Source organism: Filicampus tigris, chromosome 12, assembly GCF_054856515.1.
Source record: "Filicampus tigris isolate MCC_2025a chromosome 12, RoL_Ftig_1.0, whole genome shotgun sequence".
NCBI lineage: Eukaryota > Metazoa > Chordata > Actinopteri > Syngnathiformes > Syngnathidae > Filicampus > Filicampus tigris.
The window spans coordinates 1,588,939-1,615,000 of record NC_141228.1 but is presented as its reverse complement, the minus strand read 5'-3'; the positions used below and the strand labels follow the sequence as shown (position 1 = coordinate 1,615,000).

Sequence of the window (26,062 nt, the reverse complement as noted above, 5' to 3'; positions counted from 1 at the left end):
ACATCATAAATTGATGCATGCTGGTTGACAGCGTTGTTTATGTTGCAAAAGCATGCTTTTCGCTTGTGAGTGTGGTTGTCTTACTCCGTCTCTGACTGGTCATCATCTTTGGCTTTGCCCTGGTCCTCATTCTCCTGGTTGCCGTCTGGAGCATTGCTGCCTTCAGTAGTAATGACAGAGTCCTGCTCAGAGCAGAAGACCCGACTAAGGTCTGGAAGGGAGCATGTCCGCAGCATCTGACAGCACAACATCCATTTGTTAAATAAAGAAATAATACAGCAAAGTTAAAAGGTAACTTAACAGTAGGGATGTAACAATTCACTCAAGCCCCGATTCGTTTCGATTTTCAGTTCCCGATTTTCGATTTTTCAAAAATCGCTACCATGCTTGTTTGTCTCCGTGTACTTGTGTGCTTCTGCAGCCATCCACAAACACAATACGCAATTATGTTTGCCGCAAAAGCATAATTTGATCTACACATTCAAAATGTGCCATGCATCTGGAATGAAAAAATGTTTCAAGACATCATTTTCCAGATGAATTTAATCAACTCAATTTTTTGATTAATCGAATCGATTAATTGGAGCGAAACTATTTTAAAATTGATTTTTGATTAATCGTTACATCCCTACTTAACAGTAATCTGAATTAAGGATGGACCGATTATCGGCCGCGCTTTATATCAGCTCTAATATTCAGTATTTTGGCGAATATTGGCATAGGCCCTTTTTAAAAATCTGATGGCCAATAAGTCAGTTTAAAACAGTTAACTTCAAGGAACTATTAATTAAAATGTTCAGTTAACTTTATAAGAGATTCTACTGACCCTGGGAACACTGCACTTTTTGTTTGAAATCAAAACAAAAATAAGTGAAATTTTAACATTTTTGCCATTTTGAAATTTTGGAGCACTCTATATACTGTAGAAAACATATGGAGCTGTTGTTTAAGTTGTCATTTAACTTTTGAAGACATTCTGATGACCCTGGGAGCTCCCTTTTTGTTAGAATTTTACATCAAATGTATATTGGCAAATGAATTGAAAAAAAACATGTAAATCTGAAAAATTGTTCAATAAACATTCTAAAAGACTGTTCTACAAAGAGTTTAAATTTTTGTTTCAGATTTTGACGCCAATATTTACCTTTTTGCTGAAAATGAATATCGGTTCTAAATGTCGGTTATCAGCCTCCTTGACTACAAATGATTGGTATCGGCCCTGAAAAAACTACAGGAAGTCCTCAATTTACGAACAAGTTCCGTTCCTACATTGGCGATGTCACCTGAATGTCCCCGTATGTCGGATTTCACAGTCGAAATTTACATCAAAATGCTTGGTATAAGAAAAAAAAACGAAAATACATTAAAATAAAAACATAAGGTGCTGTACTTAGCATTACTGCTTGGAGGTGGATGGAGAAGAAGGAGAGGAGGGCAAAAAAGGCTAAGATACTGCCGGCGCGTACAGACACGATTGAGTCACTGCGCATGCACCACCGCAAGGAATGCTGGTTTTTGTAGTACAGGAAGTGCTTGTATGCGGAAGTGCGGTGTTTGGCGCGCAACCACCGCAAATACATAAGCAGAGGTAAACAAGCACAGAGACACAGCACACAAGGACACTTTTAGAGCGAGGAGGAAACTGGCTGCTTCATTCCTGTGGTGAGTGACACGAATATTAAGTGTTTTATTGACAGTTGAAAGTAACACGTGGAAATTACGTCCAATTGAGTCACGACGCCGTATGTCGTCGTCACAGTGGTTTATTCAAATCCCGGAGCAACTCTGTCTACTCATTCATGTAAACGGGACATTCTGAATGCTTCAGAAATCAGAATTTTGACCTTAACCCGAATATTGACTGCAAGTAAACGTAGTCACTATGGATCTGGGGACAAAAGAGAAGAGGAAGAGGAAGAGGCACGGGCGTCGTAAAGTCGAAACGTGGTAGGTCGCGTACGTCATAATCCGAGGACTGCCTGTATCTCTAATCTGAATAAAATCAATTGACCTCTAACAAAATCTAATCATGTGATGTAAGAATGATACAGTGGGTACGGAAAGTATTCAGACCCCATGAAAATTTTCACTTTGTGTCATTGCACCCATTTGCCAAAATAAAAAAAGTTCGTTTTATTTCACATAAATGTACGCTTAGCACCCCATAATGACAGAAAAAAAACCCAGAAAATCAGAAATTTTTGCAAATTAAAGAAAACTGAAATATCATATGGTCATAAGTATTCAGACCCTGACACATTTTACTGACTAGAAGCACCCTTTCGAGCTCGTACAGCCATGAGTCTTCTTAGGAAGGATGCAACAAGTTTTTCACACCTGGATTTGAGGATCCTCTGCCATTCCTTCTTGCAGATACTCTCCAGTTCTGTCAGCTTGCTGTAGAAATTCTTTTGTAACAATGGCCAGATCTGTGCCTTGCCACAATTCTGTCTCTGATCATCTTGGGCAGTTCCTTTGACCTCATGATTCTCGTTTGCTCTGACAAGCACTGTGAGCTTTAAGGTCTTATATAGACAGGTGTGTGCCTTTCCTAAGAAACTCCAATCAGTTTAACTAAACACAACTGGGATTGAATAAAGAAGCAGAACCATCTCAAGGAGGATCAGAAGAAATAGACTGTTAAATATGAAGGTCGCTGCAGAGTCTGAATACTTATGACCATATTTCAGTTTTTCTTTTTTTTATGAATTTGCAAACATTTCTACATTTAAGTGTTTTCTGTCAAGATGGGGTGCTGAGTGTACATTATTGAGAAATAAAATGAACTTTTTTGATTTTGGCAAATGGCTGCAATGATGGAGAAAGTGAAACATTTTAAGGGGTCTGAATATTTTCCATAGCCACTGTATACCACAACGGTGTGTCAGAAAAGTTCCAGAAATGGTCTCACAAAGGATAGACAGTATTTTAAATCCAAACTACAAATCGTCACCCCTCGAAGTAGTCTCTTAGAGTCTGACAAACATTGCCAGTAGAGCTGCACAATATATTTAAAAAATATATCGATATCGCAATAATGGCCAATGCAATATGCATATCACAAAGACATGCAATTTTCTGATGGAATTATATGCTTTTATCTGAATTTGACCAGTCAGATGCAAATTTAAATGTGCATCGCCACCTAATAGTTGAACATTATCTGGGGATAATCCCAATTCGATCATTGTTTTTTTTTCACACAATTTATTTTGCTGCATGAAGAAAAATGTACTTCTTTCATTAGATAATAAAAATGTCATTTCTTTAGGTACATGTTAAGTAACGTCATAATATCGATATCGCTATAGTCAACATATTGCATGTTTTTCCAATATCGTGCTATCTTTTGTGACAAAAGATCTCAATTGACCCAAGTCCTGGATTTTTTTTTAATCACTCCATACACTCTCTACATTGAAGACATTAATTAAAAAATGAGGGATGGTTCCTAGAAACACCATACAAGAATTTATTTTGTAAACATTTTGTAAATAAATTAATTTAATCCTTGTGCTTTCCAACCTTTTATCACCTGCGCTACCAGAAAAGGTAAGTTCTCCAACTTGCAACAAATTAAGATCTCATTTGAAGATCAACACAGAAAAGCCGAAAAAAAAATGCTTGAACTAAGAAATTGTGCAAAAAACCCAAACATACAAAGAGTACAGAGTTTGACTAATTTGATGTAATTTTCAGTGAAATACACCAATATTTTCTCCACCTTTGGGTTGTTGGTGTCAAATAGGCCCGTTGAGAGCCCAATGAGGAGAGCATTATGCTGCTTGGAGCGTAGAGGTGAGACTGAACGTGAGCGAGATGCAAGAGACGCAGACGACTCATCCATGGAAGACTGAGCCGAGAGAAGGGCAAGAGCAGATGCGCGTCTGTGAGCTGGCGAGCACAACTTGATAAACAGGGGCTCGTCGCCCTGTGATAAACCTGCAGAGGGATGGAGAAGAATGACAGGGCTTTTCAATTAGGATTTGTGATATGATATAGAAAATCTCATATCAAATGCCTTTGCTGGACCACTTCTGACTATTAAATGCTCCCTCACCCTCCTTCCCCGCTGCTGCTGCTGCTCCTTGGTTTGTATTGAACACAGGTAGCCTGTAAAAAAACAGCACTGGAAATGATCAACAAATTATGACTTGCGTCAAGATGGCGCACATGAGGGTTACTGCCGTTTCACCTAATCCAGGTACGTACTTACTATATGTACAGTAGAACCTTGACTTTACAAGTTTAACTCGTTCAGCCAACACTTCTTTGGCCATTGGATGGACAAAACACAAGATTCGGATAATCGGGAATATGATAATTATTAAAAATATTATGATTAAAGGGGGAGTCAACGCAAACATTTTTTTCAAGAACATGTTCTATGCTAGCCCACTAGTTGGAACAGGGCATTCTGATTAATATTGCATTTGTGGAATAAGTGTTAATCCACTCGTTTTTAGCCATCCCTGGGGGTGGACATTTTGTCTTCTGTCGACTGAAAATGACATCACAACTCCTCACAACGACCAATCACAAATCAGATTCAGAGAACAGGTCAGTCGTGAAAACTGAAACAAATAAAGCCTTCAAATATTTCACTTTGTGTATCGTAATGTAACAAGTTTCACTTTTTGAAACAAATTATTGAAATAAATTGACTTTCTCTCAACATTCAATTTTTTTGACACCCACCTGTATATAATTGTGAGAGAAATTGACAATTATATTAATATCATGTTTGAAAATTATTTCTTTGAACTCACCCACGAAAGTTTCTGTCTGCAGTAAAAACGTACGCTTAAAGTGTGAACAGGATGTCTGAAATGAGCAGACTGTTAGCCCGCAAACAGGTGCAATGTGCAGAAAACAGGAAGTATCGCTATTGTCATGTGTCTGTATCTTTGAATGCATGTTGCTTGTGCTGAATAAAAGGCGAACGAGGGGGGAAGGGAGGCTGACAGACTGGGGAAGCAACCACCTCGAGTGGCCTCCACTGTCCCGCGCGTAAGAAAAGTCAATCTTGGCTGGTCTGAGTTGCTTTTTACAGTCCTCTACAAGGCTTGTCTCGGTCTTCCGAGTTGAATTCCCTGACAATCATGGACTTCAAGATATCTTCATTACTATTAATTAACTACATGATTTGATTTATTATTTATGTACATATTCAACCCCCCCCCCTCCAAAAAAAAAAAAAAAATCCCAAATAATCTTATTGCAATACACTAATATTGGAAATGCAACATTAGAAAACCTTTTACTTTTTACAGGACGAGAAAACGATCTGAATTAATGATAATAGTTTAGAAAAGATGGAATAGTTACAGTGGCTGCTGTTCTTGCTTCTCCCATGCGTGATTCCGGCCCATTGAAGTGTGTGACGCTTTAGGAACGTTCTCCAAAACCATTGATTCCACATCCTCTGGATCTAACAATATGCAGACTAAATTTGTTCCAGCAATGCACTTTGACAAAAAAGCAAAGCTCTGATCCAATGAAATACTCACCTTGGATCTCAGTAATGCTTGATGGCTTTGTGTGTCCTTCCATTTCACTTGCAACTTCTGGATGTGAGACCTCTGTTGGAGCAACACAGTCTGTCTGAACCTCAACCTCAATAATGGCAGACCCACAATTCCTATTGGTTTCAACTGTTAGTTAATCATATGCTAATTCTACTTTATTACAGTGATAACAAACCCATACTGAAACTGATATAAAAAAAAAGTTAAAAAAATACAGTAACCAACAAAGAAGTAATTGACAAGAAATAATTATATATACATTGTGTGGTGTGTGTGTGTGTATACATATATATATATATATATATATATATATATATATATATATAGGGCTGTCAATCTAGCACGTTATTCTCGGCGTTAATACAACCCCTTTTGATGCCGTCAATTTTTTGGATCGCATGATCAAGGTTTCCATAGCAACAAGCGGCTGCATTGATAAAGACTGCTGGTCACCATGATCTATACATGTATATTTAAAGAAAAGATTGAAAGAGTGCATGTATATTTTTAAAAAAAGCTTTAGAGTAGAGGAGGCGTTACATCTGCCTCAAAAATATTGACGATGAGGATGAATTGCTCAGCAGACACATGCACGACTGAATGCCCCTGCCCCGCGGTGATAGTCGCGACGGTATTGTAATGCTTAAAAATTAGTAAGTCGTGGTATGGCGGGTTACAATATAGGTTTGACTAAGTATTTCTCCAGGGCATCTTCCTTGCTAAAGAGAGCCGACAAGGTAAGACAGTGTTTTGTTGAGTATTGTGAGTCAGACGTGAACAGTCTCGCTCTAATTCACCTCTCTGTCCCTCTCGTTTCTTTTTAGTGCCGTACCAAACCAAATAAAAAATGAATAAATACTTAAGCACATTATACATAAAGAAATATATATTCACAAAACTATCTTGCAGCATTTTAGAAAAAAAAATAAATACAAAATAATATGCCGTTTGCTCCAAAGCAGCTGTATTTTATGACAGCGGGAACCATGCAGCGCGATTGAGAGCCGCGCGGGACAATCTCAGTGGTACACCACCTTTTTCTCATTCATCTATCTGACACTATCTGATACATTAAAATATACCCACAACAGAATTTTAAGAAACAAAATACCCTTAACAGACACTCGAGCAGCAAGTAATAATCTTTGTGTGTGTGTGGGTGTGTGCGTGCGCGCATGTAAATGTTTATATATTATTTATATATATATAAATATATATATATATAAATATATATATATATATATATATATATATATAAATGTGTACATATATATATATACATATACACATATACATATACACATATACCATATACATATATATACATATACACATATACATATATATATAAATGTGTACATATATATATACATATACACATATACATATACACATATACCATATACATATATATACATATACACATATACATATATACATATACACATATACATATATATACATATATATATACATATACATACATATACACATATACATATATATATATATATATATATATATATATCAGGGGTGTAACGGTATGCTAAATCACATTTCGGTTATATATCAGGAGTGTAACGGTATGCTAAATCACATTTCGGTTCGGTATATTTTCGGTACAAAAAACAGATTTTTAATTTTTTTTTAAATATGTTTTTTTGAAAAGATGACAAGTAAATGGTACATTTAAAAAAAAAAAAAAAGTAATACCGAACCATTCGGGTGATATTCTAAGAAATGACCGTATTTTCCGGACTATAAGTCGCTCCGGAGTTCAAGTCGCACCAGCCATAAAATGCATAATAAAGAGGAAAAAAAACATATATAATTCGCACTGGAGTATAAGTCGCATTTTGGGAGTAAATTGTGCGCTGAGTACGCATCATTTCCACCGAGCTACGATGCTACATGTAGCATACACAAAAGTTATGGTAAGATAACTTCAAACTCACCAAAACGGTTGTAGAATGTTTCCAAGTCTCCAAAAGTATTTATGTATACGGTCGTAATTATGTCTTTGTCTCCTTTGTGCTCCTCCTTACGTCTGTGGCTGCATGATGCAATACCCCAGCCAGAGGCAGGCAACTGCCTGTTTGTGGTTCATTCCTGTTCAACCATCGCCTTGTAGATCGATTAAATAAGTCTTTTATTTATCCTCAACCATGTAGAATGTTTCCAAGTCTCCAAAAGTATTTATGTATTCGGTCGTAATTATGTCTTTGTCTTGTCTGTGCTCGGCTTCTTACGTGTGTGGCTACATGATGCAATACCCCAGCCAGATGCAGGCAACTGCGTGTTTGTGGTTCGTTCTTGTTTAACCATCGCCTGTAAGTAACTTAGACAATTGTGTGTAATGAGCATGCAACATTTATATAGGAGCTGAATTGTGGATGATTGTACTGTGTTGTTGACTGAACATGCTAATCGCTATCGCTAATGCTAATCGCGGTTGCTAATCGTTAGCATGTCTGCCTGTTTGTGGTTCATTCTTGTTCAACCATCGGCTGAAACTAACTTAGACAATTGTGTGTAATGACATTTATATACGAGCTGAATTGTGGATGATTGTAGATTGTTGACTGAACATACTAATCGCTATCGCTAATGCTAATCGTGATCGCTAATCGTTAGCATAGGCTTATCTTGTTCATGTCTATGAAAATACATGTGTATGTAATGCATAGCTTGATAGTATTTTCTGTTTCTTGTGCAGTTTCACAATATAAACAGGCAACTTCGCTGCACACCTAGAGTCTGTGGAGTTTGTTTGTGAATGTTTAGCTGTTTGGATAAGCTGGCTTCCTCGACTAGCAAGGCCTGTTAGTTTAACAAAACATTAGACATTAACCGTTTGAATTATTCATGCATTTTAATAGCTTTTAGGATGTATCTTATGTTTCTTTATGTGGGTTACAATAACATGTGAAATGATATAGAAGTAATTGTCATGGCTTGTTCGTGCTGACTTGTATTTATGATGTTTTGTCTCCTTCTGCAGGTACTTTAGGGCTAAAGCGCCTGCAGAGGGAGGCAAAACATAAGTCACAAGTCAGCACTAACAATACATGAAAGTAATGTGTTAATAATTTCACACATAAGTCGCTCCAGGGTAAAAGTCGCACCCCCGGCCAAACTATGAAAAAAAACCTGCGACTTATAGTCTGGAAAATACGGTACACCCAAATAAAAAATACACTTACAATAAAGATCTCTTAATTTAGTAAATTATTAAGACAATGAAATCTTTAAACACTCAGCAGCAATAGCCTATGACACACCTAAGTATTCAAGTTAAACAAGTTGTCATTACAGTACATGTATACACTTTTTGTGATAAAAAAAAAAAAGACATACAATAACAGTTACAATTATTGCTAACTATATTAAAACTCTTCTTATAATGAAAAAATACAGTAACTTTAAAACGTTTTTATGAAATTGTATACACTTTTTAGGCATTGAAATCTTTGAATGTTCAACAGCATATTGTAACGAATTGGGTTATCTGTGTTGTGGTCGGATTTGTGTGTTGCTGAGTTGTGATGTTTCCGAGGTTCATGAAGGCACCGTACGGCAAGCGAGTGGGGCAGCGGAGAAAGAAGAGCGCGAGCAGTTGTACTTGGATTAATAAAAACGTGATTATTAAACTACGTCTGACGGCATGTTCCTGGAAGATGCTACAATATGATGAACCTTGCTGTTTAAGTTGAACGTTTTTGCTCCCTCATCTAAGAAACATTCACAGTCGTATGACGCCGTGCATGTTATACGTGCTACAGTATTTGCAATAGAGCCGCCAATTGCACGTAGCAATGTCGGCACACAACTTTGGGACTCCTCCACGTACCTTTCCCCATCGGCGATTTTAACAGGAAAGCCAGAATGTTCCCAAATAGGAGACCGCAATGTACGCGGGGACCTTCGAGCTCTGGCACTTTTCTGGCTATCTCTTTTGTGCCGCCACTCTCGTCTGCCGCACACAACAGTCAGCATAAGTCATGCATAAGGTCGCGCTAATAAGTGGACCGAACTGAACATGCCATACCGAAACGTATTAATACACCCGAGTGTACCGTTACACCCCTAACACATATATATACATATATATATATACATATATATATATACATATATATATATACACATATATATATACACATATATATATACACATATATATATACATATATACATGTATACATATACATATATACATATATACATGTATACATATACATATATACATATATATATATATATATATATATATATATATATATATATATTAGGGATGTGCGCGACTAGTGTAACCGTTTAACAGTCTACGATTTATTAAACGTTTAGTATTTTACTAGTCGGTTAAACGCTGCATTGAGAATCATGCATCTTGTTCCTCTGCCTCTGTCAACAAGCTGAGCACCAAGAGAGAGAATTGCTCCCCCCCCGCACGCACATGGTAGGGGGCGGGGACACTAAGTTTGAGGAAGAAAAGTAAATTCTGAAGATGTCGAAGCTACCACAAAAAACAACGGCACCATTTGGCAGTATTTTGACGCAGCTGATGACAACAAGGTCGTCTTTAGGCTTTGTAAGCATAAACTTGCTTACAACCACTCTCCCGGAGCGACGAGGAACCACATCCGAAGTAAATCTCAATGTGAATCTGCATGTCGATGGCGGCGGGGCCAGGCAGACGAGCATGAGAGCGTTTGTTCGAGCCAGGCGCTGCGATGCTCACCGCACGGCAAAGATTAACCAACTAATTTGTAAAATGACGCGATATGCTGCCGCTTTCTTTTGTTGAGGGCAGACGGTTCGAAAAATTAAAGCTGTATATCGAGTCTGAGTAAGTGGTGCCAAGTTGCAAAACAATAACGCCCCAACTCGAGAGTAGCCATAACCAAATGAAAGAGGAGATACTACGAGCGTTTGAGCGGGTCAGCTATGTGGCCAATGCCTTAACTACAGACGGATGGGCGTCCATAGCTACCGAATCTTAAATGACTATAACGTGTATAACGTATGTGGACGAAGGACATCCCCGCAGCTGTGTGCGTCATGCGCCTTGGAGGAAAGACACACTTCTGAAATCTTGACTGCTCTCCTGCGGAATGTGATGGATACGTGACACTAGAAAATGATTCCGTCGCCAGTGTGCATAATAATGCACCCAACTTTTATTCAGTCAGTTGTTGTTACATCAATAGAATTTAAATTAACAAACTGTCCTTAATGTTTGGGCTAAAATAGCCCCTACTGTAAATACACAAAACATTTGCATTTCAAACTTTGAATTCAATATGCATTAAATGTATAAACTTATAGTCGAAATTCCCATCCCTAATATATATATATATATATATATATATATATATATATATATATATATATATATATATATATATATATATATATATATATATATATATATATATATATATATTCATTCATTCATTCATTATCCATACCGCTTATCCTCACAAGGGTCGCGGGGCGTGCTGGAGCCTATCCCATCTGTCTTTGGGCAGTAGGCGGGGGACACCCTGAATTGGCTGCCAGCCAATCGCAGGGCACACAGAGACCAACATCCGCACTCACAATCACACCTTTAGACCGTCCAATCAACTTACCATGCATGTTTTGGGAATGTGGGAGGAAACCGGAGTACCCGGAGGAAACCCACGCAGGCATGGGGAGAACATGCAAACTCCACACAGGGAGGCTGGAGCCGGGATCGACCCACGACCGACCTGTGAGGCGGACGTGCTAACCAGTCGACCACTGTGCCATATATATATATACACACACACACACATATATACATATATACACCCCCCTCATGTGTTTTTTTTCCAAGCGGGAATGAATACTAACCAGGGTTAGGGTAAGCCTCTTCGCAGACGCTGACTGTTTCCAACAGCTGGGTGAGTGGCTGAACCTCGGCCTCATGAAGTATTTTCAGTATCTGACGGTCTGGACTCACTTCCCAAAGCTTCCTTTGACCTTCACCCTGCAGAACACCCATCTGTATCACCTCACCCACTGTTTGTTCTGAGAATGTACACAAACACATTTTATCAGGGACTCTAGATCCCTCTCTAAGGCTGAATTTATGCTGCATGTCTTAATTCTTACTCAATTTACTGTTTTCATATTCTTTTGAGTGTTGTTGCGATACCAAAATTTGGGCTTCGATACTCTACCTGCATGAAATGATTTGAACGACTGAAACGATAACATAGCAAAGATGTACTTACTTATCTGACAGATATTTGAATAACAATGTGCGTATTCCTGTGGCGTATGTCTATCATGCAACCAGGGCTGGGTTAGTGTTAGAAAACGGCAGCACGACCGAAACGTGTTGATGGAAGCATGTGATTGGGCAAGCGCGTGCAAAAATGTGCTAGTCTACTAACCAGCAACAGTAGTTGCAATTAGTCAACTTATCAACTGAAGTAAATCACGGCATAATTGCACCAGTCTCTTCTATGACCATCGGTAGCTTATAGCTTCAGTTCTTTAGGGTATGTACGAAAGAAAAATAAAGCCAATTAAGATTAAAGTACATTCAACTTGTATTAAACTTTGCAGCTTGTACCAGCATTCCTGACATGTTTATAAAGGATGGAGTAATTGAAATTGAAGGCAATACTGCGGCCAGAATGTTTTAGCTGTAAATGTTTAGTGCATTTAAAAATGGAACCAAAAACTTTACACTATGCTGAGTTGCACTAATATGAAACGACATATAAATAGTAGGGGTGTCACGGTACGCTAAATCACGTTTCCGTTCGGTCTTTCAGAAACTTCGGTTTGGTGTATTTAAAAAAATTCAAAAAAATATATTTTAAAAAATATATATTTTTATTTTGACAAGATGTCAAGAAAACTGTACTTTTTTTTTCGAAAAAAATAAATACAAGCGAGTTATTCAGGTGATATTCTAAGAAATTACACCAGAAAAAAAAATACACTAACAATAAAGATCTCTTAATTGTGTAAATTATTAAGACACTGAAATCTTTAAATACTCAGCAGCAACAGCCTATGACTATGACACGTCTAAGTATTCAAGTTAAAGACAAGTTGTCATTACAGTACCGTATTTTCCGAACTACAAGTCGCGGGTTTTTTTCCTCATAGTTTGGCCAGGGGTGCGATTTATACTCCAGAGCAAATGTATGTGTCGGGGGAGGGACATTAAAAACTTGTTTTTTGTTAGACCGATCTCGTCTTGCCCATTTGGGCTCTAATCCGGAGAGTCCGTTAGCAATTCCGACTGAAAAACTTCGCCCAACTTTCACGAGAAAATCCTAAACACAACCAGCCAACCAACTAATCGCTATCGCTAATGCTAATCAGGATCGCTAATCGTTAGCATGTCTGCTTGTTTGTGGTTCATTCTTGTTCAACCATCATCTGAAACTAACTTTGACAATTATGTGTAATGACATTTATATACGAGCTGAATTGTGGATGATTGTAGGTTGTTGACTCAACATTCTAATTGCTATCGCTAATGCTAATCGTGGTCGCTAATCGTTAGCATAGGCTCATCTTGTTCATGTCTATGAAAATACATGTGTATGTAATGCATAGACTGATTGTATTTTCTGTTTCTTGTGCAGTTTCACAATATAAACAGGCAACTTCGCTGCACACCTAGAGTCTGTGGAATTTGTTTGTGAATGTTAAGCTGTTTCGATAAACTGGCTTCCTCAACTAGCAAGGCCTTAACAGTCAAATTGTCTTTTTATCATACCATTTTAATTACTTATTTAACAAAACATTAGACTTTAACCGTTTAAATTATTCATGAATTTTAATAACTTTTAGGATGCATCTTGTGTTTCTTTATGTGGGTTACAATAACATGTGAAATGATATAGAAGTAATTGTCATGGCTTGTTAGTGCTGACTTGCATTTATGATGTTTTGTCTCCGTCTGCAGGCGCTTTAACGCTAAAGCGCCTGCAGAGGGAGGCAAAACATAAGTCACAAGTCAGCACTTACTATCTCTGACAGTAATGTGTTAATAATTTCACACATAAGTCACTCCAGAGTATAAATCGCACCCCCGGCCAAACTATGAAAAAAAACGCAACTTATTGTCCGGAAAATACGGTAGACACTACAATATGTTAGTGTACCACAACAGGAGTTCCATCAGAAACCGGTGTTACGGTTCAACCGGCTTCCAGATTAACTGGCTCCCGATTGCAGATGTGCCGTGAGAACAAAGTCAGTCCCGTAATTTTGTGTTTCCTGTCTACAGATTCGTCAACCATCAACAACATCAAAATTGCTCAACGGCATACCTGTTCAATTCTTCAATAACCACTTGAAACAAAACGTCTCGTTTCCAACTCCCGACTGGCTGCAAGAAATTATAAAAATAATAATAAATACAAATATAAAAGTAGAGAGCGGTATTTGACCCGGTGACACAAAGGAGGGGAAAAAAGTAGCAGCACCTTCGGAGGGAACGCTCTACCCACGACGCCATGAGCTGGCACACTTTACCCGGCGCAAACTTTGTACTTGCTGATCTAAAGAAATTATCCGGCGAAGGCACAAATGAATCTGGTACTCATCGTATACGACATGTCAACAGGCTTCTGGGAAGCAACTTGACATGGTCGCGATCATGTTGTTTTCACCTTAAAGCGGAAGTCAACCCAAACATTTTTTTTTCAAGAATATGTTCCCAGCAGGCCCACTAGTTGAAACACGGCATTCTGATTAATTTTGCGTTTGTGGAATATACATTAAGCAGCAAAATTCACTTATTTTTAGCCATCTCTTGGTCGGCCATTTTGTCTTCTGTCGACTGAAAGTGACATCACAACTGCTCACAACGACCAATCACGGCTGACCTGTTTTCTGAATCTGAGCCATGATTGGTCGTTGTGAGCAGTTGTGATGTCACTTTCAGTCAACAGAAGACAAAATGGCCGCCCCCTGAGATGGCTAAAAACTAGTGGATTAACACTTATTCCACAAACGAAAATTTATCAGAATGCTGTGTTTCAACTAGTGGGCTTGCATAGAACATATTCTTGAAAAAAATATGTTTGGGTTGACTTCCACTTTAATTTAAGTTCATACATTACGCATATGCGCCAAAATCAATGATGACAAGTATATAGGTATGTATGATGTAAAACGGAGTGATGTCAAAAAGAAGCATTAACGTGTTGGAATCAATATTGTAATCGTCTCCGTCTGAAAAGGATGATGCGCATAACAGCTGCTGTTTGTCTGTCTGATCGTATTGTTTTTATTCATCCATCCATCCATTATCCAAAGCGCTTATCCTCATGAGGGTTGCGGGCGAGGTGGAGCCTAGGGCAACATCACTTCAGCAATATTAATATATTCATTAACCATTTTGCGAAGATTGTTAACTGTCAGTGTATCGTTGACCATGTATGTCGCGTTTGGGGGCAATTACGCGTCCAAGTTGTCAATAAACGAATATTAAAAAAAGTAATCAAATTAAAAAGGAACGACTTTGGTGACAGCGGGACTCGAACTGCATGACGAAAAGGTACTACTCCTTCGTTTTCCCCCCTACGAGATCTAGTGCTGCTGAAGGTAGATTAGGTCACACAATAAGGTGCTCTTGCGGTTGGGCTGCAAATTCTGATGCCTGTCAACTGGCTTCTGGGAAGCAATTTAACATGGTTAACATGTTGTAAAGTGGTGCTAGTCCACATGCTGTTTCATGTGATTATGAATTAATTGAAAACAATCCGATCTGACGGAAAAACTGTGTGTCTTCCTTTCAGACTTATAGCATGGAGCCGATTACAACATCGCTTCAAACATGTTGACACTTCTTTTTGACATCACTTATTTTTACATCCATGCACATGTACTTGTCATCAGTGATTTCGGCACATACGTGTCCGCGGGAAAACAACACGATCGCGACCATGTTAAATTGCTTCCCAGGAGCAAGTTGACATGGGCGTATACATTGAACAACAGATTGACTTGTGCCACCTCGCCGGGGTACTTATTCTACAAGTATTAATTGTGCGCCTCCAAAAGTGTGCCAGCTCACGGTGCAGTGGTTAGGCAGTGGCACGGGAGATATGTGTTGCTTTGTTCTTCACCGCGTCATGAGTTCAAGAACCACCCTGCACTTTTTGTTTTCTTTACTTATTTCATTTTTACTACATTTACAATTACTTGTAGCCATGAATTGGGAGTTTTAAACGAGACGCTTGGTATCACGTGTTTATTGAGGATTTGAACAGGTATGCACTTGAACAATTTCCATGTAGCTTGTGACTAATCCGAAGACAGGAAACACAAAATGACTTTTTAACATTGCCCTAACGGCGACATCTCGAATCGGGAGCCAGTTAATCTGGAAGCCAGTTAAACCGTAACACCTGCACGCAGGAGTCTGTGTGCTTACTCCAGCTAGCTTCTAGGAACGACTGTCCCAATGTGAGAAATGAAATCGGGCATCAGCCACAATGTGCTTACTTTTTAGATGCTCGTTTATCACCGCCACGCTGCTATGTAAGGGAGATTTACATCGTTTTAAGTACCGTATTTTTCGGACTATAAATCACAGTTTTTTTCATAGTTTGGCCAGGGGTGCGACTTACACTCTGGAGCGACCTATGTGCGGAAATTATTAACACATTACTGTCAGGGATAGTAAGTGCTGACTTGTGACTTATGTTTTGCCTCCCTCTGCAGGCACTTTAGTGTTAAAGCGCCTGCAGAGGGAGACAAAACATCATAAATACAAGTCAGCACTAACAAGCCATGACAATTACTTCTATATCATTTCACATGTTATTGTAACCCACATAAAGAAACATAAGATATATCCTAAAAGCTATTAAAATGCATGAATAATTTAAACGGTTAATGTCTAATGTTTTGTTAAACTAACAGGCCTTGCTAGTCGAGGAAGCCAGTTTATCCAAAGAGCTAAACATTCACAAACAAACTCCAGACTCTAGGTGTGCAGCGAAGTTGCCTGTTTATATTGTGAAACTGCACAAGCAACAGAAAATACTATCAAGCTGTGCATTACATACACATGTATTTTCATAGACATGAACAAGATGAGCCTATGCTAACGATTAGCGATCACAATTAGCATTAGCGATAGCGATTAGTATGTTCAGTCAACAATCTACAATCATCCACAATTCAGCTCGTATATAAATGTCATTACACACAATTGTCTAAGTTAGTTTCAGGCGATGGTTGAACAAGAATGAACCACAAACAGACAGATATGCTAACGATTAGCAACCGCGATTAACATTAGCGATAACGATTAGTATGCTCATTCAACAACACAGTACAATCATCCACAACTCAGCTCCTATATAAATGTTGCATGCTCATTACACACAATTGTCTAAATTACTTACAGGCGATGGTTAAACAAGAACGAACCACAAACACGCAGTTGCCTGCATCTGGCTGGGGTATTGCATCATGCGCATCATGAGCCACACACGTAAGAAGCCGAGCACAGACAAGACAAAGACATAATTACGACCGAATACATAAATACTTTTGGAGACTTGGAAACATTCTACATGGTTGAGGATAAATAAAAGACTTATTTAATCGATCTACAAGGCGATGGTTGAACAGGAATGAACCACAAACAGGCAGTTGCCTGCCTCTGGCTGGGGTATTGCATCATGCAGCCACAGACGTAAGGAGGAGCACAAAGGAGACAAAGACATAATTACGACCGTATACATAAATACTTTTGGAGACTTGGAAACAATCTACATGGTCTGGGATAAATAAAATACTTATTTAATCGATCTAAAACCGTTTTGGTGAGTTTAAAGTTATCTTACCATAACTTCCTTGTATGCTACATGTAGCATTGTAGCTCGGTGGAAATGATGCGTACTAATCACATCAATCAATCAATCACATTTTATTTATATAGCACTTTTCATACATAAAAATGCAACTCAAAGTGCTTTAAAACATAGAATTATCTTCAATCAAAAGAAAAGATAAATTATTTAAAAGTTGTTGAAAGCCAAACTAAAAAGGTGTGTCTTGAGCTTCCTCTTAAAAATATCAACAGTCTCTGCAGACCTGACGTCCTCTGGCAGGCTATTCCAAAGGTGAGGACCAAAACGGCTGAATGCAGCCATGCATTTTGGTCCTCACCCTTGGAATAAATAAAAGGCCGGCGCCAGAGGACCTCAGGATCCGCGAGGGCTGGTATGATAAAAGCAAATCAGATAAATAAGATGGCCCAAGACCATTAACACATTTATAAACTAATAAAAGTACTTTAAAATCGATCCTGAAACACACAGGGAGCCAATGCAGCAATTTCAAAACTGGCGTAATGTGCTCCCGCCCTCTGGTTCTCGTCAGCACCCGAGCGGCTGAATTCTGCAGTAGTTGCAGTGGTGAAATGCTCTTTTTCGGGAGGCCAGAGAGCAGGGCATTACAGTAATCTAAACGACAGGAAATAAAGGCATGCATCAGCACTTCCGTGTTAGCCTGAGAGAGAAACGGGCGGACTCTGGCGATATTCTTAAGGTGATAAAAACCAATCTTGGTTACATTTTTAATATGAGGAATAAAACTGAGCTCAGAGTCAAAAATGACGCCAAGGTTCTTCACACAATGTGAGGGATTAAAAATGTGTAGTTTTGGTAAAAGCTTCTCTCTCTGACCTTCGGGACCGATAACTAAAACCTCAGTCTTGTCCTGATTGAGCTGTAGGAAATTATCTGCCATCCATGACTTGATATCTAAAATGCAATTTAAAAGGGTATCAATGGGTCCTGTGTCATCAGGAGACACGGCAATATACAGCTGCGTGTCATCAGCATAGCTGTGAAAGCTGATGCCGTGTCCCCTGATGACATCCCCGAGGGGAAGCATATAAAGAAGTAGGGGGCCTAAAATCGAACCTTGAGGAACCCCACATTTAATTTCATGAGTTTTAGAGGAACAAGTATCCATACTTACAAAGAAATATCGGTCTGTGAGATAGGAATAAAACCAGTCAAAAACAGTACCAGAGATGCCCACTAGATTTTTAAGTCTATTTAATAAAATTTGGTGATCTACTGTATCAAAAGCAGCGCTTAGATCCAGTAGCACCAAGACTGTGAGTTTTCTCACGTCTGCAGTGCACCTAATATCATTTAAAATCCTTAAAAGAGCAGTCTCCGTACTGTGGTTCATCCTAAAACCAGATTGATATTTCTCCAAAATATTGTTTGTATTTAAAAAATGATTCAACTGGATGAAAACCAGTTTTTCTAAAATCTTACTTAAAAACGGTAAGTTGGATACGGGTCTGTAATTATTAAAAACGCTCGGGTCAGAGCCGCTCTTCTTCAGAAGGGGCTTCACCACCGCCGTTTTAAAGGCAGCGGGGAAGACGCCTGTCTGAAGAGAGCAATTGACTATATTTAAAATTTGTTCTTCAAAAAATCCATAAAATGTCTTCAAAAGAAATGTGGGAATTGGATCCAAAAGGCAGGTTGTTGGGTTTACCTGGGAGAAAACTCAAGTGTCCTTGCATCAACCAGGGCAAAATTTTCCAGTGTTTCCTCATGTAAATATGATTGTCCGGGTTTATTAAAACTTGTGTTTTGACGGGCTAAAAGACTGGATCTTATGTCATCGATTTTACTTTTGAAGTGGTCTGCAAAGTCCTCACAGAGAGCATCTGTTGGTCTCTGTGGGGACTTATTAAAATCAGAACTAGTTAAAAGTTCAAAGGTGGAGAAGAGAACCCTGGGGTTGCTTTTATTGACTGTAATGAGGTTTGAGAAATAGGAAGATCGTGCCAGTTTTACTGTTTTATTGTAGGATTTCAGTTGTTCGCATAAAATTTCATAGTGTACTGTAAGTTTACTTTTTCTCCACCTCCTCTCTGCACTCCTGCATTTTCTCTTTGATATTTTGATAGCATTGTTTCTCCACGGGGGTACAGTCTTTGTTTTTGTTGTTTTAATTAAAAGTGGAGCTACTGAATCTAATGATGATTTAAGATGTAGGTTAAAATTGTCAACAATAAGATCACAGGGTGCAGGTAAAATGTGGTCTGACACTGCCAAGTCAACAACAGAGGACACACCAGCAGACAAGCCATAGGTTATAACCAAATCCAGGGTGTGTCCTCTGTTGTGAGTTGGCTGCAAGACGTGCTGTTTAAAATCCAAGCAGTTTAAAAGGTTTGAAAAATCTCTGGATAGTGGGTCCGAGATGTTGTCCATGTGTATATTAAAATCGCCAGTTATTAATATCCTGTTATAACTGGAATATAAAATGGATAAGAATTCTGAAAATTCTGTAATAAAAGAAGTGGAATGATGGGGAGGTCTATAGACGGTAATGCAGAGAATAGGGGGACTGCTAAAAACAAAGGCATGGTGTTCAAACGATAAATAGCTGCTAAAAATGATCTCCTTTGATAAAAGAGTATTAATAAAAATTGATGCAGTCCCGCCTCCTCTTTTGCCATCCCTTGTAGAAAATAAAAAGTCGTTGAGAGCAACTGGAGCATCTGTACCAAGCCATGTCTCAGACAAAAGTATACCATGTAAATTATTGTCTAAAATCAGGTCGTTTATGATAAAAGTTTTGTTTAAAAGGGAGCGAACGTTCAGCACGGCCAGATTAATTATTGTGCTGGACGTGCGCTCATGGTGGTACGAATGAGCAGTATTAACATATACTAGATTACCACTGTTAAAACCACGTTGTTTGTGTGTGCAAGGGAAGCGTCTGCCGGTGATGGTTTCAATGGGAAAGTTGTCCGATAGTGGTAATGATAATGAGGGCCTGCAGGGGGAGCTAGTGAGTGTGGTGGTACTGTGAGCAGCTGGTATTGGCCTGTAAGTGATGGTAGTGACATTGTCCTTGCAGCGTTTATGAGTAGAAGAAGAAATATGATTGGTAAACAAGAGTCAGCTGGGAGTGGAATTGGTTACGACATGGTGGATGTTAGCGGCTAAAATCTTGCTACCAAGAGAGTTCGGATGAACACCATCCGGCTGGTAAAAAGACGGGCGATTCCAGAATAGGTTAAAATTGTCAATAAAAGCAAAGTCAAGGTGGCCACAGGTGCGTAGGAGCCACGTGTTCAAGCTTAAAAGGCGGCTGAAGCGCTCGGCTCCGCGAGACAATGCCGGCAAAATGCCACTCACCCAGACCGACAGACCGCAGGTTCTTAACAAGGCAAAGAGGGCGTGAAAGTCTCTCTTCGTCTGCTCAGACTGTCGGCGTATTGTCTCGTTTGTCCCAACGTGAACGATGAGCCGGGTAATGGATGATGGCAGAGAGTCAAGAACACCCGGCAGGATGTTAACTATGTCCATGACTTTCGCTCCGGGAAAACAGCGGGTGACGCAGCCGGGATAGTGAGTACGTCTAATGGTGCTGTCGCCAATTATAACGGTGGTCGGTGGGTGACGTGAGGAGGGAACGCCAAGGGACTCACCACCGGCGGGAGATTCACGACCCCACTGTCCAGGATGGTTCCGCCGAGGCCGAGTGAAGACGGTGAAGACTAAGACTAAGCGCACAATTTCCTCGCAAAATGAGACTGATACTCCAGTGCGACATATATGTTTTTTTCCCCTTTATTATGCATTTTATGGTTGGTGCGACTTGTACTCCGGAGCGACTTATAGTTCGGAAAATACGGTAATTTTGTGAATGTGCCCAGACTTTGGACTGTGTTGCTAACGCTAACGCCATGACACCATTACCCACAATGCTTCTGTTTACGTCACAGATGACCTGGATCACCACAACTGCGCATGTGTGTTGCGGACGACAATGACGAGAGAGCGGCTAGTTAACATGGGGTTGCGAATCGATTCTTTTATATTTTTTACATCGATACACATTTTAAACACATCGATTTTCGATAAATCGTTATATCCCTAACAGTCATGGTTCCATAAAACTAAATTCCGTACAGTGCATATCCAGAACCAACATATAATCACATCTGCAACACATGCAGGACCAAGTCCAGCTAAAAAGCAGGGTTTTACTGAGCTTAATTTAATGCCTTTTCCTATGAATTCTTCACAATCCTAAATACAGCTTTTTACTTTAGTTTTGTTCCCACCTGGACCATAAATGTGTTGAGCAAGATTATAGACATGTATGCATTCCACTTTATGAATCCATGACTGTGCCTGTTGCTTACATGTCATGGTGTGAAGGCAATGATTTCGTAATTATCAACTTTAAAGGTGAAATGAATCTCTCCAAGAATAAATGTTGGAGCACTGACACATGACATGGACACTTGATAATCACAACGTGCTCCGTCCGCAAATTGGGACCCCCCACGGACGATGGTGCCCCATGCATGCTCTGAATATAGGGAGTGGTGGCCCTGAAGAGCAGCCTTCTTGCATTGGATTCCACGCCAGGCTTAGCGGATTGATGCGCTGTGGTGTGGGGCTGTTTGTGGCTAATGAAAAAGCGGACTACGTGACTCGTCTTTGAAGGGTTAGGATTAAGAGTAATTTAGAGGCAGGGATGTTTCTTGCATGTTGCTATGGCTAAGAGGCGTCTTTGTGTGTGAGCGGAGCTAAGTGTGTTGGGGTGTGTCACTGGGGTGGAGTGATTGCCTAATTAATACCACTTGTGTCTACCTGGAAATGTTTGTTTGCTTAGTATAGTGGATGAAGGCAGGGTGCAGATATTTCTGTTGACCGCTAGTTTTTACCATCCTTTGTCAAACACTGCAACTTTGTTTTGATTGGGTGTACAGTCGGAAGTATCTAATGAAGAGTCAAATAAACACCAACAAACTGCAGTAATGGCTTCCATCTTGGATTCAGTGTGTCAGACAGAGCACTGCTTTTCCCATCTCAGTGTCTAATATCGTTTTTTTTTGGATAGTCACGCAATATTGTCAATAGAAATCTTCATATCCAACACTTCTGATGCTTTGCTGAATTTGTGCACCCAATGGACCACTCAACCACTTTGGCTGGTGACTGTGAGTAAAATATGAATGAAGTGACGGAACTCAGTGCAACCCATGGTATGTTGAACTTAGTACTCTTATGTGATTTTAATACTTTCCTGGACACAGTTGATGCTGAGTGACAACACCTACATATTGGATGTATATGGATGCTGTGGCCGTTTGATGTCCTTCTTGCCATATTGATCAAAAGTGTTTTATCTTGTGGGAAAAGAGGATCGCTTGTTTGTGCACATTAAATGCGTGAAGTTGGATCTGTCGCTAATGCTCAAGTCTGAAAAAGAGTGTGGACAATGGATGTGGAGACAATATTGGACTGTTTAGATTCATGCCAAAATAAAATTGGCTATGGAGTGATTGTGCAGATTTGGGTGTGGACTGTGACTTCTGCTCTTTTGGATGTCAATGAGTGGATAAATTTAAGTCTGGTTCAAACACAAATGATATTGATAAAAATGAAACCGTAAAAAGGAAAATCATTCTCACTGAGAAGGCCTTATTGTGTAAAATGGAAAACCTTCAAAAGGAACGCCAAGCAAGAGTAAACAAGATAAAGGGTGTCATCAACACTTTAAAGGAGCTCATGGAGGACGATAACAATGTCTCACAAGTACAAAACCAACTGGACGTTTTGATCTTACTGCATGGGGAGGCATTTTTGCTGCATGGATCACTGATGGAAATTGTACCTGAAGTGGAAAAGGAAAAACCAAAAGTGTGGTTTGCAAGCATCAATAAAGAATAAACAACCAAGGATTCATTGAGGATGTGAAATACTGGCTCTCTGAAATAAGGAAACCAACCTCAAGACATGCAATAAATGACAATGTGGAGAGACTACCGAATAACAATGATTGTGAAAACCCTCCAAGCTTGCCAGTGCATGAGCCATGTCCTGATCACAAACGTCATGACATGGAACCTTGTCTTGCCTCAAAGAAGAGATACTGAGAAAAATGTCTTATGTGAAGTGGTGCAGGATGATATTCAACCAAATGACAGTATCTCAAATGTTGGAAGCCGAAAATGTGGATCAAAACGTGGAACTTTAACAACTTCAAATTCCTCTATTGCCTCTTCTCATGTGAAAGCAGAGGCTGATTTGACTGCTCTTCTCATTCGTCAGAAATTGCTAAAAAGAAAACAAGAGCTTGACCAGCGAAAAGAGAGATTTGATCTTGAAGTGGAAATAGCAACTACTCAGGCTAGGGTGGATGTCCTAAGAGGCTCAGGAGGCAGTTGGAAAGGCAGCAGATGCAAAAATCCAGAAGATATGGAATCCTACACAGCCGGAAGGACTCATGCTGCTCTCAGTGCTGAGGCAGATTCATTTGTCCCTGGTGTCCAAGACTGGTATGACAGTCGAATCACATCTAAGTCTCACCTGACAAAGACCGATAAAAGGAAAACTGTTGATATTGGATCTCAAATAGCCCATCAGAGGTTGCCTCAGTACTTGACGGCTTCTACAGCAAAGAATGTTTCAACTTCTCAGTTTGGAGTCGGTCCACATGCTCAGGTGCCAGTCATTGATGACGGAAACAATTTGGTATCCATCATGGCGAAACAAAATGAAATCTCTGCTTTGCTGGCACAACAACAAACTATCTCTCATTTGCCCAAAAGAGAGATCCAGGTGTTTGATGGAGACCCTCTTCACTATCATGCCTTCATGAGAGCCTTTGAACAGTGTCGAAGAAAGGACAGCTGATGCTCGAGACTGTTTGCACTTTCTAGCACAGTACACAAAAGGAGAATCCCGAGCACTTGTTCAAAGCTACCAACAAATGCCTGCAGACAGAGGTTATCAAAAGGCAAAGGCTTTGTTGGAAGAACATTTTGGGAATGAACAAAGGATTGCTTCATCTTATTTGGACAAGGAACTCTCATGGCCTGTGGTTAAGGCAGAAGATGCCAAATCACTCCAAGCATATAGTCTCTTCCTCAGAGGATGTTGTACTGCAATGGATGACATACAGTATATGTCTCAGCTTAACATGCCTGCAAACATGCTGATAGTGATCAAGAAGTTGCCATACAAGTTAAGAGACAAATGGAGGTCAGTAGCTTGTGACATTCAAGAGACCAGTCAACGAAGAGCTACTTTTCCTGACATTGTTACTTTCATTGCGCGCCAAGTAATAATCGCAGCAGACCCTATATTTGGCAACATACAGGACACCCATAAAACAATGCCAATTAAAGGCAGCCCATATGAAATCAAGGAAGCATTTTTGCAACTACAGTGACTTCAGTTGATGAAAAGACCAAAGTGAAGAAGGAAAGAGTCTTACTGGAAAAAGGAACTTGCCTATACTGCAAGGGTGAACATGCATTGGAGTTGTGTTCTCTATTGGAAAAGAGAGTACATAAAGAAAAGATCACATTTCTGAAAGAGCATGGAGTCTGCTTTGGCTGTCTGTGCATTGGGCACATAAGGACTGCAGGAGGCGACTGCCATGCAAATTGTGTGGAGCTAATCACCCTAGCATTCTTCACATTCAGTCAAAAAATAGAGACCAAGATGAAGCTCAATCAAATATTGAAGATACGAACATACCAGTGGCCAGCTCTTTGGTGACGGTGCAAAGTAGTGGTCTCACTGGAGCCGGTGACCATGACTGTAAGCTCGCGATTGTGCCAGTCAAGGTCAAGTCTAAAAAAGGTCAACAAATTGTGGAAACATATGCGTTTTTGGACCAAGGCAGTTCTAGCTGCTTTTGTACGTCAAATTTGATGAGTAAACTGAAGGTCTCATGAAGAGGAACTAAAATTCTCCTACGCACTATGGGCCAGGAAAAGCTCGTGGGAACTTGCATTGTATCAGATCTGGGGGTAGCTCGCCTTGAGAGTGACATCTACTTTGACTTACCACATGTCTTTACACAGAAGAAAATGCCTGTGTGCAGAAGCAACATAGCTCAGGAGCATGATTTTGTCAGATGGCCATATTTGCGAGGAGTACACCTCCCTGAGATTGATGCAGAGATAGAGCTTCTGATCGGATTGAATGCACCTAGAGCCCTGGAACCACTAAAGGTGATCCCAAGCGAAGGTGGTGGGCCCTATGCTGTTCAGACATTGTTGGGATGTACTGTTAATGGGCCAATATCTGCTGAAGCAGACTTGGGGAGGTCTACCATCACTGTTAATCGCATATCCGTCGTGAAATTGGATGAACTGTGGAAGCAACAGTTTCGACTAGACTTCCCTGAATGTAGAAATGACAATCAGCTGGGTCCTTCCCAAGAAGACTGCAAGTTTATGGAAATGGTGAACGGCACTGTTGAATTGGTAGATTGTCATTACACCATTGGTCTGCCTCTCAAGAAAGGAAGTTTGCACATGCCTGATAACCGCAAGCTAGCAGAACGTGCCCTGAGCCTGATAAAGAGATTTCAGAAAAATCCTGTTTCATGCAGATTACACTGCCTTTATGCTCAACATCATTACCTGCGGTTATGCTGAGAAAGTGACTGACAGCGAGGTGGCATGTAGCCCAGGCAAAACCTGGTACATTCCACACCATGGTGTGTAC

At 39.7% G+C, this 26,062-nt stretch overlaps 1 protein-coding gene across 15 annotated transcripts in view; it reads right to left on the bottom strand.

Annotated features, from left to right (window-relative positions):
• nek1 (NIMA-related kinase 1) overlaps nt 1-26,062 on the bottom strand; it is a 55,429-nt gene that overhangs the window by 5,610 nt on the left and 23,757 nt on the right. For 9 of the 15 annotated variants that reach the window (XM_086047489.1, XM_086047496.1, XM_086047495.1 and 6 more), the window contains 6 exons: nt 11,406-11,582; nt 5,511-5,582; nt 5,329-5,446; nt 4,061-4,113; nt 3,725-3,942; nt 85-236 (listed from right to left, as the gene is read on the bottom strand). In XM_086047489.1, coding sequence (XP_085903615.1) covers nt 85-236; nt 3,725-3,942; nt 4,061-4,113; nt 5,329-5,446; nt 5,511-5,582; nt 11,406-11,582 — 790 coding nt within the window. The remainder of the gene's footprint in view (nt 1-84; nt 237-3,724; nt 3,943-4,060; nt 4,114-5,328; nt 5,447-5,510; nt 5,583-11,405; nt 11,583-26,062) is intronic. The other 6 variants (XM_086047490.1, XM_086047503.1, XM_086047504.1 and 3 more) reach the window with 3 other exon arrangements.